General features: G+C 45.9%; 1 protein-coding gene across 2 annotated transcripts in view; it reads right to left on the bottom strand.

The window, feature by feature from the left end:
* slc35f3b (solute carrier family 35 member F3b) overlaps nucleotides 1-16,088 on the bottom strand; it is a 149,010-nt gene that overhangs the window by 10,540 nt on the left and 122,382 nt on the right. For both annotated transcript variants that reach the window (XM_031813108.1, XM_031813109.1), the window contains 2 exons: nucleotides 13,729-13,837; nucleotides 12,001-12,111 (listed from right to left, as the gene is read on the bottom strand). In XM_031813108.1, coding sequence (XP_031668968.1) covers nucleotides 12,001-12,111; nucleotides 13,729-13,837 — 220 coding nt within the window. The remainder of the gene's footprint in view (nucleotides 1-12,000; nucleotides 12,112-13,728; nucleotides 13,838-16,088) is intronic.

Raw genomic sequence — 16,088 nt, 5'->3', positions numbered from 1 at the left:
TAATTAAGCATCATGTTTAGGGCCATTATGTTGTCTACCATGGCTATGCCCCCCCCATAGGATGACAATGCCCCCATCCACAGCGCGCGAGTGGTCACAGAATGGTGAACATGAAAACGATGTAAACCATATGCCATGGCCGTCTTAGCCACCAGATCTCATCCCAAATGAACACTTACGGGAGATTCTGGAGCAGGCGCCTGAGACAGCCTTTCCACCATCAACAAATCACCAAATGATGTAGTTTCTCATGGAGGAATGGTGTCACATCCCTCCAATAGAGTTCCAGACAATTGTAGAATCTATGCCAAGGCACATTGAAGTTGTTCTGGCTCGTTGTGGCCCAACACCCTATTAAGACTCTTTATGTTGGTGTTTCCTTTATTTTGGCAGTTACCTGTACATGCAGTGCATTGGGAAAGTATTCAGACCTCTTGACTTTTTCCACATTTTGTTACGTTACAGCCTTATTCTAAAATAGATTAAATTATTTTTTGCAATGCAATAATTAACCATGTCTATGTGTAGATTAGAATAAAGGCTGTAACACAACAAAATGTAGAATAAGTCAAGGGGTATGAATACTTTCTGAAGGCACTGTAGGTACAGTATGGGAGAGATGCCATCCCTTATATACCATTCTCCTACTGACAGCTATCCACCCACCTCACCCATGAAATAGCCCAAGCTAAGTACCAGAACACTGTCATACTTCAAAGGGATGATTGGACTCTCCCCAGCCTCTCCCACTCGTATCCTCTCCCCTTCTCTCTTCATTTTCATATGAAGGAAAGCCCATCCAAGATCCTCCGCATTACTGCAGACATCAAAACACTGCAATACCCATCAACAGTCAGAGTGAGAGAGAGTAAGAGAGAGAGAGACAGAGAGAGAGAGAGAGAGAGAGAGAGAGAGAGAGAAAGAGAGAATTAGAGGGAGAGGGAGAGAGAGAGAGAGAGAGAGGAGTCATGGGGGAGAGAGAGGAAGAGAGAGAGAGAGAGAGAGAGAGAGGAGACATGGGGGAGAGAGAGGAAGAGAAAGATGGGGAGAGAGAGAGAGAGAGAGAGAGAGAGACAGAGAGAGAGAGAGAGAGAATTAGAGGGAGAGGGAGAGAGAGAGAGAGAGAGGAGTCATGGGGAGAGAGAGGAAGAGAGAGAGAGAGAGAGAGAGAGAGGAGACATGGGGAGAGATAGGAAGAGAAAGATGGGGAGAGAGAGAGAGAGAGAGAGAAAGAAAGAGAGAGAGAGAGAGAGAGAGAGAAAGAGAGAGAGAGAGAGAGAGAGAGAGAGAAAGAAATGGGAGGATTACTCAGAGCTTTCATCACAGATAGTGATGTGAGGGATAATGACAGGAGGGAGAGAGAGAGAGAGAGAGAGAGAGAGACATTCCGATTAGGTGTTTTCCTTCCAGATCTTCCCTCCAGTTATTCACACAAACAGTACATACATACACACATTCATTCATTTATCCGGATTAGTCACAGTGAGATCAAACATATTTTGCAAGAGAGACCCGAACTTGTATTTATAAAGTCTCCGAATACATATAAGAGGGCTGATCTAGGATCAGTTTGACCTTTGAGATCATGATGAATATGATTATATGGCCAGGGGGACCTGATGCTGAATCAGTCTTTCTACTCTGAATACGTGGACTGCCTGGGACCTAGTAGGGAGTTTTAAATGTAGACTACAGGTTCATCAAGACAGGGGTCTGTGTGGGACATCATGTTTGGTACCGTGACTTTTTGTCTGGGCTGCTTCATGAGTTTGAGCCACTCCTGCCAGATTGCATTCTGCAATACAACTATTATACAATAATAGACCGCGCCGCACACTTCTCTGTCGGGTCCCGATGGCGACCCGGGAATCCCGCTCTGCATCAAGACTCCTTCCTGTCTTCTCTATCTCTCTGAGAGGTAACACGTTTTCAGTTCAGAAGATTATATATAAATCATGTCATTACAAGGACACACTTCAGTTTCCACATGAGGCTTTTCAGTACCACTGCAGAGAGAAGGGAACTCTCAGCCATTTTTGTCCATTCTTCAAGGCAAAACTGCTCCAGCTCCTTCAAGTTGGATGGGTTACTGCTGGTGTACAACAATCTTTAAGTCATACCACAGGTTCTCAATTGGATTGAGGTCTGGGCTTTGACTAGGCCATTCCAAGACATTTATATGTTTTTCCTTAAACCACTCAAGTGTTGCTTTACCAGTATGCTTAGGGTCATTGTCCTGCTGGAAGGTGAACCTCCGTCCCAGTCTCAAATCTCTGGAAAACTGAAAAAAGTTTCCCTCAAGAATTTCCCTGTATTTAGCAAGATTCCATCATTCCTTAAATTCTGACCAGTTTCCCAGTCCCTGCCGATTAAAAATATCCCCACAGCATGATGCTGCCAGCACCATGCTTCACTGTGGGGATAGATACTCGGGGTGATGAGAGGTGTTGGGTTTGCACCAGACATAGCGTTTTCCTTGATGGCCAAAAAGCTAAATTTTAGTCTCATCTGACCAGAGTACCTTCTTCCATATGTTTGGGGAGTCTCCCACATGCCATTTGGCGAACACCAAACATATTTGCTTATTTTTTTCTTTAAGCAATGGCTTTTTATCTGGCCACTCTTAGTTGAATTAATGGTGCTCAGTGTGATGTTCAAAGTTCCTGATATTTTTTTATAACCCAACCCTGATCTGTACTTCTCCACAACTTTGTCCCTGACCTGTTTGGAGAGCTCCTTGGTCTTCATAGTGCCGCTTGCTTGGCGGTGCCCCTTGCTTAGTGGTGTTGCAGACTCTGGGGCCCTTCAGAACAGATGGACCTTATTATAGGTGGACTTGTTTGAACTAATTATGTGACTTCTGGAGGTAATTAGTTGCACCAGATCGTATTTAGGGCCTTCATAGCAAAGGGGGTGAATACATCGGCACACAGCACTTTTCAGTTGTATATATATATATATTTTTTTTTTAAACAAGTTATTTATTTCATTTTCCATCACCAATTTGGACTATTTTGTGTTTGTCCATTACAGGAAATCCAAATAAAAATCAATTTAAATTACAGGTTGTAATTCAACAAAATGGGAAAAATGCCAAGGGGGTTGAATACTTTTGCAAGGCACTGTATCCAGCAACTTACTTATAGCTACTCTTCAGAATACCTTTGGTGCTGCAAGGTACATTGTTAATTTGACAAACTCTCTCCCAGGGTGACGCCGAGGTCCAAGTTCATTAACAATGACCCTTAATGAACTATCCCCCAGCCCTGACGGAGCAGTTACATTCACTTGAAAGCAAATGTTTTTTCTGCACTGCAGTACAGGTTATCTTGTGAATGCCCACAACTTGATTGAGTTTACCTGGCTTAACAGAATAGTCTCAAAACAGTATTTAAAATACTTATAATAGTATCTGAACCCAGATCAGTTCCCCACGCCCTCAACTCTTCTGAACCCAGGTCAGTTCCCCACGCCCTCAACTCTTCTGAACCCAGGTCTGCTCCCCATGCCCCCAACTCTTCTGAACCCAGATCAGTTCCCCACACCCTCAACTCTTCTGAACCCAGATCAGTTCCCCACGCCCTCAACTCTTCTGAACCCAGATCAGTTCCCCACGCCCTCAACTCTTCTGAACCCAGATCAGTTCCCCATGCCCTCAACTCTTCTGAACCCAGATCAGTTCCCCATGCCCTCAACTCTTCTGAACCCAGATCAGTTCCCCACGCCCTCAACTCTTCTGAACTCAGATCAGTTCCCCATGCCCTCAACTCTTCTGAACCCAGATCAGTTCCCCATGCCCTCAACTCTTCTGAACCCAGGTCTGCTCTCCATGCCCTCAACTCTTCTGAATCCAGGTCAGTTCCCCACGCCCTCAACTCTTCTGAATCCAGGTCAGTTCCCCATGCCCTCAACTCATCTGAACCCAGATGAGTTCCCCATGCCCTCAACTCTTCTGAATCCAGGTCAGTTCCCCACGCCCTCAACTCTTCTGAACCCAGATCAGTTCCCCATGCCCTCAACTCTTCTGAACCCAGATCAGTTCCCACGCCCTCAACTCTTCTGAACCCAGATCAGTTCCCCACGCCCTCAACTCTTCTGAACCCAGATGAGTTCCCCATGCCCTCAACTCTTCTGAACCCAGGTCAGTTCTCCATGCCCTCAACTCTTCTGAACCCAGGTCAGTTCCCCATGCCCTCAACTCTTCTGAACCCAGATCAGTTCCCCACGCCCTCAACTCTTCTGAACCCAGATGAGTTCCCCATGCCCTCAACTCTTCTGAACCCAGGGCAGTTCTCCATGCCCTCAACTCTTCTGAACCCAGGTCCACTCCCCACGCCCTCAACTCTTCTGAACCCAGATCAGTTCCACATGCCCTCAACTCTTCTGAACCCAGGTCTGATCTCCATGCCCTCAACTCTTCTGAACCCAGGTCAGTTCCCCATGCCCTCAACTCTTCTGAACCCAGATCAGTTCCCCATGCCCTCAACTCTTCTGAACCCAGATCAGTTCCCCATGCCCTCAACTCTTCTGAACCCAGGTCAGTTCTCCATGCCCTCAACTCTTCTGAACCCAGGTCCACTCCCCACGCCCTCAACTCTTCTGAACCCAGGTCAGTTCCCCATGCCCTCAACTCTTCTGAACCCAGGTCTGATCTCCATGCCCTCAACTCTTCTGAACCCAGATCAGTTCCCCATGCCCTCAACTCTTCTGAACCCAGATCAGTTCCCCATGCCCTCAACTCTTCTGAACCCAGATCAGTTCCCCATGCCCTCAACTCTTCTGAACCCAGATCAGTTCTCCATGCCCTCAACTCTTCTGAACCCAGGTCAGTTCCCCATGTCCTCAACTCTTCTGAACCTATTCAGTTCCCCATGCCCTCAACTCTTCTGAACCCAGGTCAGTTCCCCATGCCCTCAACTCTTCTGAACCCAGGTCTACTCTCCATGCCCTCAACTCTTCTGAACACAGGTCAGTTACCCATGCCCTCAACTCTTCTGAACCCAGGTCAGTTCCCCATGCCCTCAACTCTTCTGAACCCAGGTCAGTTCCCCACGCCCTCAACTCTTCTGAACCCAGGTCTGCTCTCCATGCCCTCAACTCTTCTGAACCCAGGTCAGTTCCCCATGCCCCCAACTCTTCTGAACCCAGATCAGTTCTCCATGCCCTCAACGCTTCTGAACCCAGGTCAGTTCCCCATGCCCTCAACTCTTTTGAACCTATTCAGTTCCCCATGCCCTCAACTCATCTGAACCCAGATGAGTTCCCCATGCCCTCAACTCTTCTGAATCCAGGTCAGTTCCCCACGCCCTCAACTCTTCTGAACCCAGATCAGTTCCCCATGCCCTCAACTCTTCTGAACCCAGATCAGTTCCCACGCCCTCAACTCTTCTGAACCCAGATCAGTTCCCCACGCCCTCAACTCTTCTGAACCCAGATGAGTTCCCCATGCCCTCAACTCTTCTGAACCCAGGTCAGTTCTCCATGCCCTCAACTCTTCTGAACCCAGGTCAGTTCCCCATGCCCTCAACTCTTCTGAACCCAGATCAGTTCCCCACGCCCTCAACTCTTCTGAACCCAGATGAGTTCCCCATGCCCTCAACTCTTCTGAACCCAGGGCAGTTCTCCATGCCCTCAACTCTTCTGAACCCAGGTCCACTCCCCACGCCCTCAACTCTTCTGAACCCAGGTCAGTTCCCCATGCCCTCAACTCTTCTGAACCCAGATCAGTTCCACATGCCCTCAACTCTTCTGAACCCAGGTCTGATCTCCATGCCCTCAACTCTTCTGAACCCAGGTCAGTTCCCCATGCCCTCAACTCTTCTGAACCCAGATCAGTTCCCCATGCCCTCAACTCTTCTGAACCCAGATCAGTTCCCCATGCCCTCAACTCTTCTGAACCCAGGTCAGTTCTCCATGCCCTCAACTCTTCTGAACCCAGGTCCACTCCCCACGCCCTCAACTCTTCTGAACCCAGGTCAGTTCCCCATGCCCTCAACTCTTCTGAACCCAGATCAGTTCCCCATGCCCTCAACTCTTCTGAACCCAGGTCTGATCTCCATGCCCTCAACTCTTCTGAACCCAGATCAGTTCCCCATGCCCTCAACTCTTCTGAACCCAGATCAGTTCCCCATGCCCTCAACTCTTCTGAACCCAGATCAGTTCCCCATGCCCTCAACTCTTCTGAACCCAGATCAGTTCTCCATGCCCTCAACTCTTCTGAACCCAGGTCAGTTCCCCATGTCCTCAACTCTTCTGAACCTATTCAGTTCCCCATGCCCTCAACTCTTCTGAACCCAGATCAGTTCCCCACGCCCTCAACTCTTCTGAACCCAGATGAGTTCCCCATGCCCTCAACTCTTCTGAACCCAGGTCAGTTCTCCATGCCCTCAACTCTTCTGAACCCAGGTCCACTCCCCACGCCCTCAACTCTTCTGAACCCAGGTCAGTTCCCCATGCCCTCAACTCTTCTGAACCCAGATCAGTTCCCCATGCCCTCAACTCTTCTGAACCCAGGTCTGATCTCCATGCCCTCAACTCTTCTGAACCCAGATCAGTTCCCCATGCCCTCAACTCTTCTGAACCCAGATCAGTTCCCCATGCCCTCAACTCTTCTGAACCCAGATCAGTTCCCCATGCCCTCAACTCTTCTGAACCCAGATCAGTTCTCCATGCCCTCAACTCTTCTGAACCCAGGTCAGTTCCCCATGTCCTCAACTCTTCTGAACCTATTCAGTTCCCCATGCCCTCAACTCTTCTGAACCCAGGTCAGTTCCCCATGCCCTCAACTCTTCTGAACCCAGGTCTACTCTCCATGCCCTCAACTCTTCTGAACACAGGTCAGTTACCCATGCCCTCAACTCTTCTGAACCCAGGTCAGTTCCCCATGCCCTCAACTCTTCTGAACCCAGGTCAGTTCCCCACGCCCTCAACTCTTCTGAACCCAGGTCTGCTCTCCATGCCCTCAACTCTTCTGAACCCAGGTCAGTTCCCCATGCCCCCAACTCTTCTGAACCCAGATCAGTTCTCCATGCCCTCAACGCTTCTGAACCCAGGTCAGTTCCCCATGCCCTCAACTCTTTTGAACCTATTCAGTTCCCCATGCCCTCAACTCTTCTGAACCCAGATCAGTTCCCCATGCCCTCAACTCTTCTGAACCCAGATCAGTTCCCCATGCCCTCAACTCTTCTGAACCCAGATCAGTTCTCCATGCCCTCAACTCTTCTGAACCCAGGTCAGTTCCCCATGTCCTCAACTCTTCTGAACCTATTCAGTTCCCCATGCCCTCAACTCTTCTGAACCCAGGTCAGTTCCCCATGCCCTCAACTCTTCTGAACCCAGGTCTACTCTCCATGCCCTCAACTCTTCTGAACCCAGGTCAGTTACCCATGCCCTCAACTCTTCTGAACCCAGGTCAGTTCCCCATGCCCTCAACACTTCTGAACCCAGGTCAGTTCTCCATGCCCTCAACTCTTCTGAACCCAGGTCAGTTCCCCACGCCCTCAACTCTTCTGAACCCAGGTCTGCTCTCCATGCCCTCAACTCTTCTGAACCCAGGTCAGTTCCCCATGCCCCCAACTCTTCTGAACCCAGATCAGTTCTCCATGCCCTCAACGCTTCTGAACCCAGGTCAGTTCCCCATGTCCTCAACTCTTCTGTACCTATTCAGTTCCCCATGCCCTCAACTCTTCTGAACCCAGGTCAGTTCCACATGCCCTCAACTCTTCTGAACCCAGGTCTACTCTCCATGCCCTCAACTCATCTGAACCCAGATCAGTTCTGGGTTTTGTCCAACATGTGGGTTTTGTCCAACATGTCTCTGGACCCACTCACTGTCACAGTCATACGCTGGACCTAGTTTTGTCCCATGGAATAAATGTGGTGGATCTTAATGTTTTTCCTCATAATCCTGGACTATCGGACCACCATTTTATTACGTTTGCAATTGCAACAAATAATCTGCTTAGACCCCAACCAAGGAACATCAAAAGTCGTGCTATAAATTCACAGACAACACAAAGATTCCTTGATGCCCTTCCAGACTCCCTCTGCCTACCCAAGTTAACCACCTAACTGAGGATCTCAATCTAACCTTGCGCAATACCCTAGATGCAGTTGCACCCCTAAAAACTAAAAAAATGTCTCATAAGAAACTAGCTCCCTGGTACACAGAAAATACCCGAGCTCTGAAGCAAGCTTCCAGAAAATTGGAACGGAAATGGCGCCACACCAAACTGGAAGTCTTCCGACTAGCTTGGAAGGACGGTACCGTGCAGTACCGTAGAGCCCTTACTGCTGCTCGATCATCCTATTTTTCTAACTTAATTGAGGAAAATAAGAACAATCCGAAATTCCTTTTTAATACTGTCGCAAAGCTAACTAAAAAGCAGCATTCCCCAAGAGAGGATGACTTTCACTTTAGCAGTGATAAATTCATGAACTTCTTTGAGGAAAAGATTATGATTATTAGAAAGCAAATTACGGACTCCTCTTTAAACCTGCGTATTCCTCCAAACCTCAGTTGTCCTGAGTCTGCACAACTCTGCCAGGACCTAGGATCAAGAGAGACGCTCAAGTGTTTTAGTACTATATCTCTTGACACAATGATGAAAATAATCATGGCCTCTAAACCCTCAAGCTGCATACTGGACCCTATTCCAACTAAACTACTGAAAGAGCTGCTTCCTGTGCTTGGCCCTCCTATGTTGAACATAATAAACGGCTCTCTATCCACTGGATGTGTACCAAACTCACTAAAAGTGGCAGTAATAAAGCCTCTCTTGAAAAAGCCAAACCTTGACCCAGAAAATATAAAAAACTATCGGCCTATATCGAATCTTCCATTCCTCTCAAAAATTTTAGAGAAGGCTGTTGCGCAGCAACTCACTGCCTTCCTGAAGACAAACAATGTATACGAAATGCTTCAGTCTGGTTTTAGACCCCATCATAGCACTGAGACGGCACTTGTGAAGGTGGTAAATGACATTTTAATGGCATCGGACCGAGGCTCTGCATCTGTCCTCGTGCTCCTAGACCTTAGTGCTGCTTTTGATACCATCGATCACCACATTCTTTTGGAGAGATTGGAAACCCAAATTGGTCTACACGGACATGTTCTGGCCTGGTTTAGATCTTATCTGTCGGAAAGATATCAGTTTGTCTCTGTGAATGGTTTGTCCTCTGACAAATCAACTGTAAATTTCGGTGTTCCTCAAGGTTCCGTTTTAGGACCACTATTGTTTTCACTATATATTTTACCTCTTGGGGATGTTATTCGAAAACATTATGTAAACTTTCACTGCTATGCGGATGACACACAGCTGTACATTTCAATGAAACATGGTGAAGCCCCAAAATTGCCCTCGCTAGAAGCATGTGTTTCAGACATAAGGAAGTGGATGGCTGCAAACTTTCTACTATTAAACTCTGACAAAACAGAGATGCTTGTTCTAGGTCCCAAGAAACAAAGAGATCTTCTGTTGAATCTGACAATTAATCTTAATGGTTGTACAGTCGTCTCAAATAAAACTGTGAAGGACCTCGGCGTTACTCTGGACCCTGATCTCTCTTTTGAAGAACATATCAAGACCATTTCGAGGACAGCTTTTTTCCATCTACGTAACATTGCAAAAATCTGAAACTTTCTGTCCAAAAATTATGCTGAAAAATTAATCCATGCTTTTGTCACTTCTAGGTTAGACTACTGCAATGCTCTATTTTCCGGCTACCCGGATAAAGCACTAAATAAACTTCAGTTAGTGCTAAATACGGCTGCTAGAATCCTGACTAGAACCAAAAAATTTGATCATATTACTCCAGTGCTAGCCTCTCTACACTGGCTTCCTGTCAAAGCAAGGGCTGATTTCAAGGTTTTACTGCTAACCTACAAAGCATTACATGGGCTTGCTCCTACCTATCTCTCTGATTTGGTCCTGCCGTACATACCTACACGTACGCTACGGTCACAAGACGCAGGCCTCCTAATTGTCCCTAGAATTTCTAAGCAAACAGCTGGAGGCAGGGCTTTCTCCTATAGAGCTCCATTTTTATGGAACGGTCTGCCTACCCATGTCAGAGACGCAAACTCGGTCTCAACCTTTAAGTCTTTACTGAAGACTCATCTCTTCAGTGGGTCATATGATTGATTGTAGTCTGGCCCAGGAGTGGGAAGGTGAACGGAAAGGCTCTGGAGCAACGAACCGCCCTTGCTGTCTCTGCCTGGCCGGTTCCCCTCTTTCCACTGGGATTCTCTGCCTCTAACCCTATTACAGGGGCTGAGTCACTGGCTTGCTGGGGCTCTATCATGCCGTCCCTGGAGGGGGTGCGTCACCTGAGTGGGTTGATTCACTGTTGTGGTCATCCTGTCTGGGTTGGCGCCCCCCCCTTGGGTTGTGCCGTGGCGGAGATCTTTGTGGGCTATACTCAGCCTTGTCTCAGGATGGTAAGTTGGTGGTTGAAGATATCCCTCTAGTGGTGTGGGGGCTGTGCTTTGGCAAAGTGGGTGGGGTTATATCCTTCCTGTTTGGCCCTGTCCGGGGGTGTCCTCGGATGGGGCCACAGTGTCTCCTGACCCCTCCTGTCTCAGCCTCCAGTATTTATGCTGCAGTAGTTTATGTGTCGGGGGGCTGGGGTCAGTTTGTTATATCTGGAGTACTTCTCCTGTCCTATTCGGTGTCCTGTGTGAATCTAAGTGTGCGTTCTCTAATTCTCTCCTTCTCTCTTTCTTTCTCTCTCTCGGAGGACCTGAGCCCTAGGACCATGCCCCAGGACTACCTGACATGATGACTCCTTGCTGTCCCCAGTCCACCTGGCCATGCTGCTGCTCCAGTTTCAACTTCCACCTGACTGTGCTGCTGCTCTAGTTTCAACTGTTCTGCCTTATTATTATTCGACCATGCTGGTCATTTATGAACATTTGAACATCTTGGCCATGTTCTCTTATAATCTCCACCCGGCACAGCCAGAAGAGGACTGGCCACCCCACATAGCCTGGTTCCTCTCTAGGTTTCTTCCTAGGTATTGGCCTTTCTAGGGAGTTTTTCCTAGCCACCGTGCTTCTACACCTGCATTGCTTGCTGTTTGGGGTTTTAGGCTGGGTTTCTGTACAGCACTTTGAGATATCAGCTGATGTACGAAGGGCTATATAAATAAATTTGATTTGATTTGATTTGAGTTCCCCTTGCCCTCAACTCTTAATACTTAATACTCTTCATTCCTTCAGGGACCGCAGGGCTCCAGCACAGAGAGGGTTTAGGCTGCTTCCCAAAAGGCACCCTATTCCCTATGTAGTACTACTTCTGACCAGGGCCCATAGGGCTAAAAAAAATAGTGCACTATAAAGGAAATAGGGTGCCATTTGTGATGCAAACTAGCCTCTAACCCAATATCGTTTTTAATAGAAGGGAAGTGTTAGAGTCTGGGAGGCAGGGAGGCAGGGAGCCATTAGCCTCTGGTTCATCCAGGTTAAAGCCCACTAGAACAGGGAATCCAGGACACAGTTAATTACTGTCTGCTATAATTTAATTACGTAGGACCTAGCTAGTCCAACTGAGACTGAGTCTGTGGTCTTAATTAGGTAGGACCTAGCTATTCCAACCGAGACTGAGTCTGTGGTCTTAATTAGGTAGGACCTAGCTATTCCAACTGAGACTGAGTCTGTGGTCTTAATTAGGTAGGACCTAGCTAGTCCAACTGAGACTGAGTCTGTGGTCTTAATTAGGAGACATTAGGAGACATTAGGAGACATTAGGAGACATTATCTAGCCCTGAAATGAACTCTTATCTACTCATAACTGGAGGAATCTCCAGTCAAAATGTTATCTCTTCGTAGGTTCCCTGGACATTTCCTGACAGACTTTGTGGATCACACACACACACACACACACACACACACACACACACACACACACACACACACACACACACACACACACACACACACACACACACACACACACACACACACACACACACACACACACACACACACACACTGTAACTCACCCTGACCCCCATGAAGCGGTCTCTCAGTACGATCCAAGAGAGCAGGAATACGAAGGCCTTGTTGCAGCAGAACAGAGCTGACACGTCTGTAGTGTTGATCTTCCTCAGGGCCTGTGTTAGAGACAGGATCACGTCACAGCTTAAAATGACTTCGCCCAATTGCTAGATTTTCGGTGGTGTAGTTGGCTACGAGTGTTTTTGAAGCAGAGGATCAATAGTTTGAGTCCAGTAAGGGGACAGGGATGGTGAAGGAAGCTAGCACTAGAAGGAAGCTATACCGCTTAGCTAGCACTAGAAGGAAGCTATACCGCTAAGCTAGCACTAGAGGTCGACCGATTAATCAAAATGGCCGGTTAATTAGGGCCGATTTCAAGTTTTCATAACAATCGGTAATCGCCATTTTTGGACTTCTATTATAGCCGATTACATTGCACTCCACGAGGAGACTTTGTGGCAGGCTGACCACCTGTTACGGGAGTGCAGCAAGGAGCCAAGGTAAGTTGCTAGCTAGCATTAAACTTATCTTATAAAAAACAATAAATCTTAACATAATCACTAGTTAACTACACATGGTTGATGATATTACTAGTTTATCTAGCTTGTCCTGCGTTGCATATAATCAATGAGGTGCCTGTTAATGTATCATCGAATCACAGCCTACTTCGCTGTGACATAACATTGAAGGTTGTACAATGTAACAGCAATATTTAGACTTAGGGTTGCTGCCCGTTCGTTTAAATACAGAACGGTTCTGTATTTCACAGAAAGATTAAACGTTTTGTTTTTGAAATTATAGTTTCCGGATTTTACTAGATTAATGACCTAAGGCTCGTATTTGTGTGTGTTATTATATTATAATTAAGTCTATGATTTGATAGAGCAGTCTGACTGAGTGGTGGTAGGCAGCAGCAGGTTCGTAAGCATTAATTCAAACAGAACTTTACTGCGTTTGCCAGCAGCTCGTTGCAATGCTTGATGCACAGCACTGTTTATAACTTCAAGTCTATCAACTCCCAAGATTAGGCTGGCAATACTAAAGTGCCTATAAGAACATCCAATAGTCAAAGGTATGAAATACAAACGGTATAGAAAGAAATAGTCCTATAATTCCTAAAATAACTACAACCTAAAACTTCTTAACTGGGAATATTGAAGACTCATGTTAAAAGGAACCACCAGTATGTTCTCATGTTCTGAGCAAGGAACTTAAACGTTAGCTTTCTTACATGGCACATATTGCACTTTTACTTTCTTCTCCAACACTGTGTTTTTGCATTATTTAAACCAAATTGAACATGTTTCAATATTTATTTGAGACTAAATGTATTTAATTTATTTATGTATTATATTAAGTTAAAACAAAAGTGTTCATTCAGTATTGTTGTAATTGTCTTCATTACAAATATATAAAAATAGCCCGATTAATCGGTATCTGCTTTTTTTGGTCCTCCAATAATCGGTATCGTTACCGCCGTTGAAAAATCATAATCGGTCGACCTCTAGCTAGCACAGTGACACCTGTTACACCTGCAGGCACTATACAATACTGTCACAGTCCCTAACCTGACACACACACACACACACACACACACACACACACACACACACACACACACACACACACACACACACACACACACACACACACACACACACACACACACACACACACACACACACACACACACACACACACACCCCCAGGATGGGGGGAAAGCAGCACAGTACCTGTAGGTACAGGTAGTTGGTGAGGATCCACAGCAATCCAAACGGAGCCACCTTAGTGAAGAACACCTTGGCTGTCAGCCCATCGTCCCCAAAGAACCGACAACACTCCCTGGAGAGGAACACACACAGATGAACACCCACAGGCATGCATGCACACACACACAAAAACAGACACACATGCACAGTACACAGGTACATGTACAGTTGAAGTCGGTTGTTTACATACACTTAGGTTGGAGTTATTAAAACTTGTTTTTCAACCACTCCACAAATTTCTTGTAAGCAAACTATAATTTTGGCAAGCTGGTTAGGACATCTACTTTGTGCATGACACAAGTAATTTTTCCAACAATTGTTTACAGACAGATTATTTAACTTATAATTCATTGTATCACAATTCCAGTGGGTCAGAGGTTTATAGTTGACTGTGCCTATAAACAGCTTGGAAAATTCCAGAAAATTACATGATGGCTTTAGAAACTTGACATCATAGGGAAACAGCCAAGACCTCAGAAGAAAAATAGTAGACCTCCACAAGTCTGATTTATCCTTGGGAGCAATTTCCAAACGCCTGAAGATACCACATTCATCTGTACAAACAATAGTACGCAAGTATAAACACCATGGGACCATGCAGCTGTCATACCGCTCAGGAAGGAGACACGTTCTGTCTCCTAGAGATGAACGTACTTTGCGAAAAGTGCAAATCAATCCCAGAACAACAGCAAAGGACCATGTGAAGATCCTGGAGGAAATGGGTACAAAAGTATCTATATCCACAGTAAAACGATTTTTAGAATTTTTACTAGGATTAAATGTCAGGAATTGTGAAAAATGAGTTTAAATATATTTGGTTAAGGTGTATGTAAACTTCCGACGTCAACTGTATATGTACAGACACAGACAAACAAACAAACACAAGCTCACACAGCACAAACACATGTAAACAAGCACAATCACATTTTAGTATACAACATTAGTGTTAGTATTCATAGTCTATGCTAGTGATGGGGGGGAAATCGATACAGTTAAATATCACAATGTTATTTCGGATGATATTATATTTAAGCAATATGGGGGTGTGTTATATGGCCAATATACCACTGCTAAGGGCTGTTCTTAGTGCTGGATACAGTCCTTAGTCGTGGTATATTGACCATATACCACAAACCCCTTCATGCCTTATTGCTATTATAAACTGGTTACCAACATAATTAGAGCAGGAAAAACAAATGTTTTGTCATACCCGTGGTATACAGCTGTCAGCCAATCAGCATTCAGGGTTCAAACCACCCAGTTTAAAATGATATTTTGACTCCAAGTATCGATATATAAAATAAGACATATATACAGTAGCAGTCTAAAGTTTGGACACACCTACTCATTCAAGGGTTTGTCTTCATTTGTACTATTTTGTACATTGTATAATAATAGTGAAGACATCAACACTATGAAATAACACATATGGAATCATGTAGTAAACAAAAAAGTGCTAAACAAATTAAAATACATTTTAGATTTTAGATTCTTCAAAGTAGCCACCCTTTGCCTTGATGACAGCTTTGCACACTCTTGGCATTCTAGCATGCTAGCAGATACCCATAGACTTACAGTCACTGTGCTAACCAAGTAGATCAAAAAGTAGATTAAGGACCTAGTTGCCAAAATCCCAAAGTATACTGTGGCAAAGAAGGGGGTTGAGTGATAAATGGCAGATATGTGAAAGCAGAACTAATAAACGGGCTCTGCCCGATCACTAAAATGGCCACCCCTGTCAGAACTACATATCACAAAATGGCCGACCGCCAAAACCAGTCCCAGAAGCAAGGGGAACCCTCAGAAGGTGGAGCCGACCCACAGATAAAGAGTCAAGAAAAACCAGGAAGAGAGAGAGAGAGAGTGCTGGAAGGATCTATGAACAATAGAGAAAGAGACAATAGAGATTGGCTGGATTTACCGTGTATGAGCTGGATTGTTTTGGATTTTTGGACCTGGACCTACCAAGAACCCGATTCGTGTACCGAACCCTGCTATCCTTGACCTCGCCTACGGCCTGGGTGGACCAGGACGGAGAAACAAACACACAGGTACTGTCCTGTTCGAAAGAACTCTCATTCTTGGGTGATTTGGTGACAGTTTACCACTTAATTTGTGACAAACGCTCCTAACCTTGAAGAGGTTTGCCACAATACATTAAAGGTAAACCTAAAGACTGGTATGTGAACTGGTAAGGAGTTACTGGAACTCCTGGTTCATTCTCATCCCGGCCCATCCAGGCTGCCAGATCTCCATTCCCATCCCGGCCCATCCAGGCTGTCAGATCTCTATTCCCATCCCGGCCCAGGCCAATCCAGGCTGCC

This window comes from Oncorhynchus kisutch, unplaced genomic scaffold (assembly GCF_002021735.2).
Source record: "Oncorhynchus kisutch isolate 150728-3 unplaced genomic scaffold, Okis_V2 Okis04b-Okis11a_hom, whole genome shotgun sequence".
Taxonomy (NCBI): Eukaryota; Metazoa; Chordata; class Actinopteri; order Salmoniformes; family Salmonidae; genus Oncorhynchus; species Oncorhynchus kisutch.
Note: the sequence above shows the minus strand (reverse complement) of the source record. Positions and strands in the feature narration are given on the sequence as shown.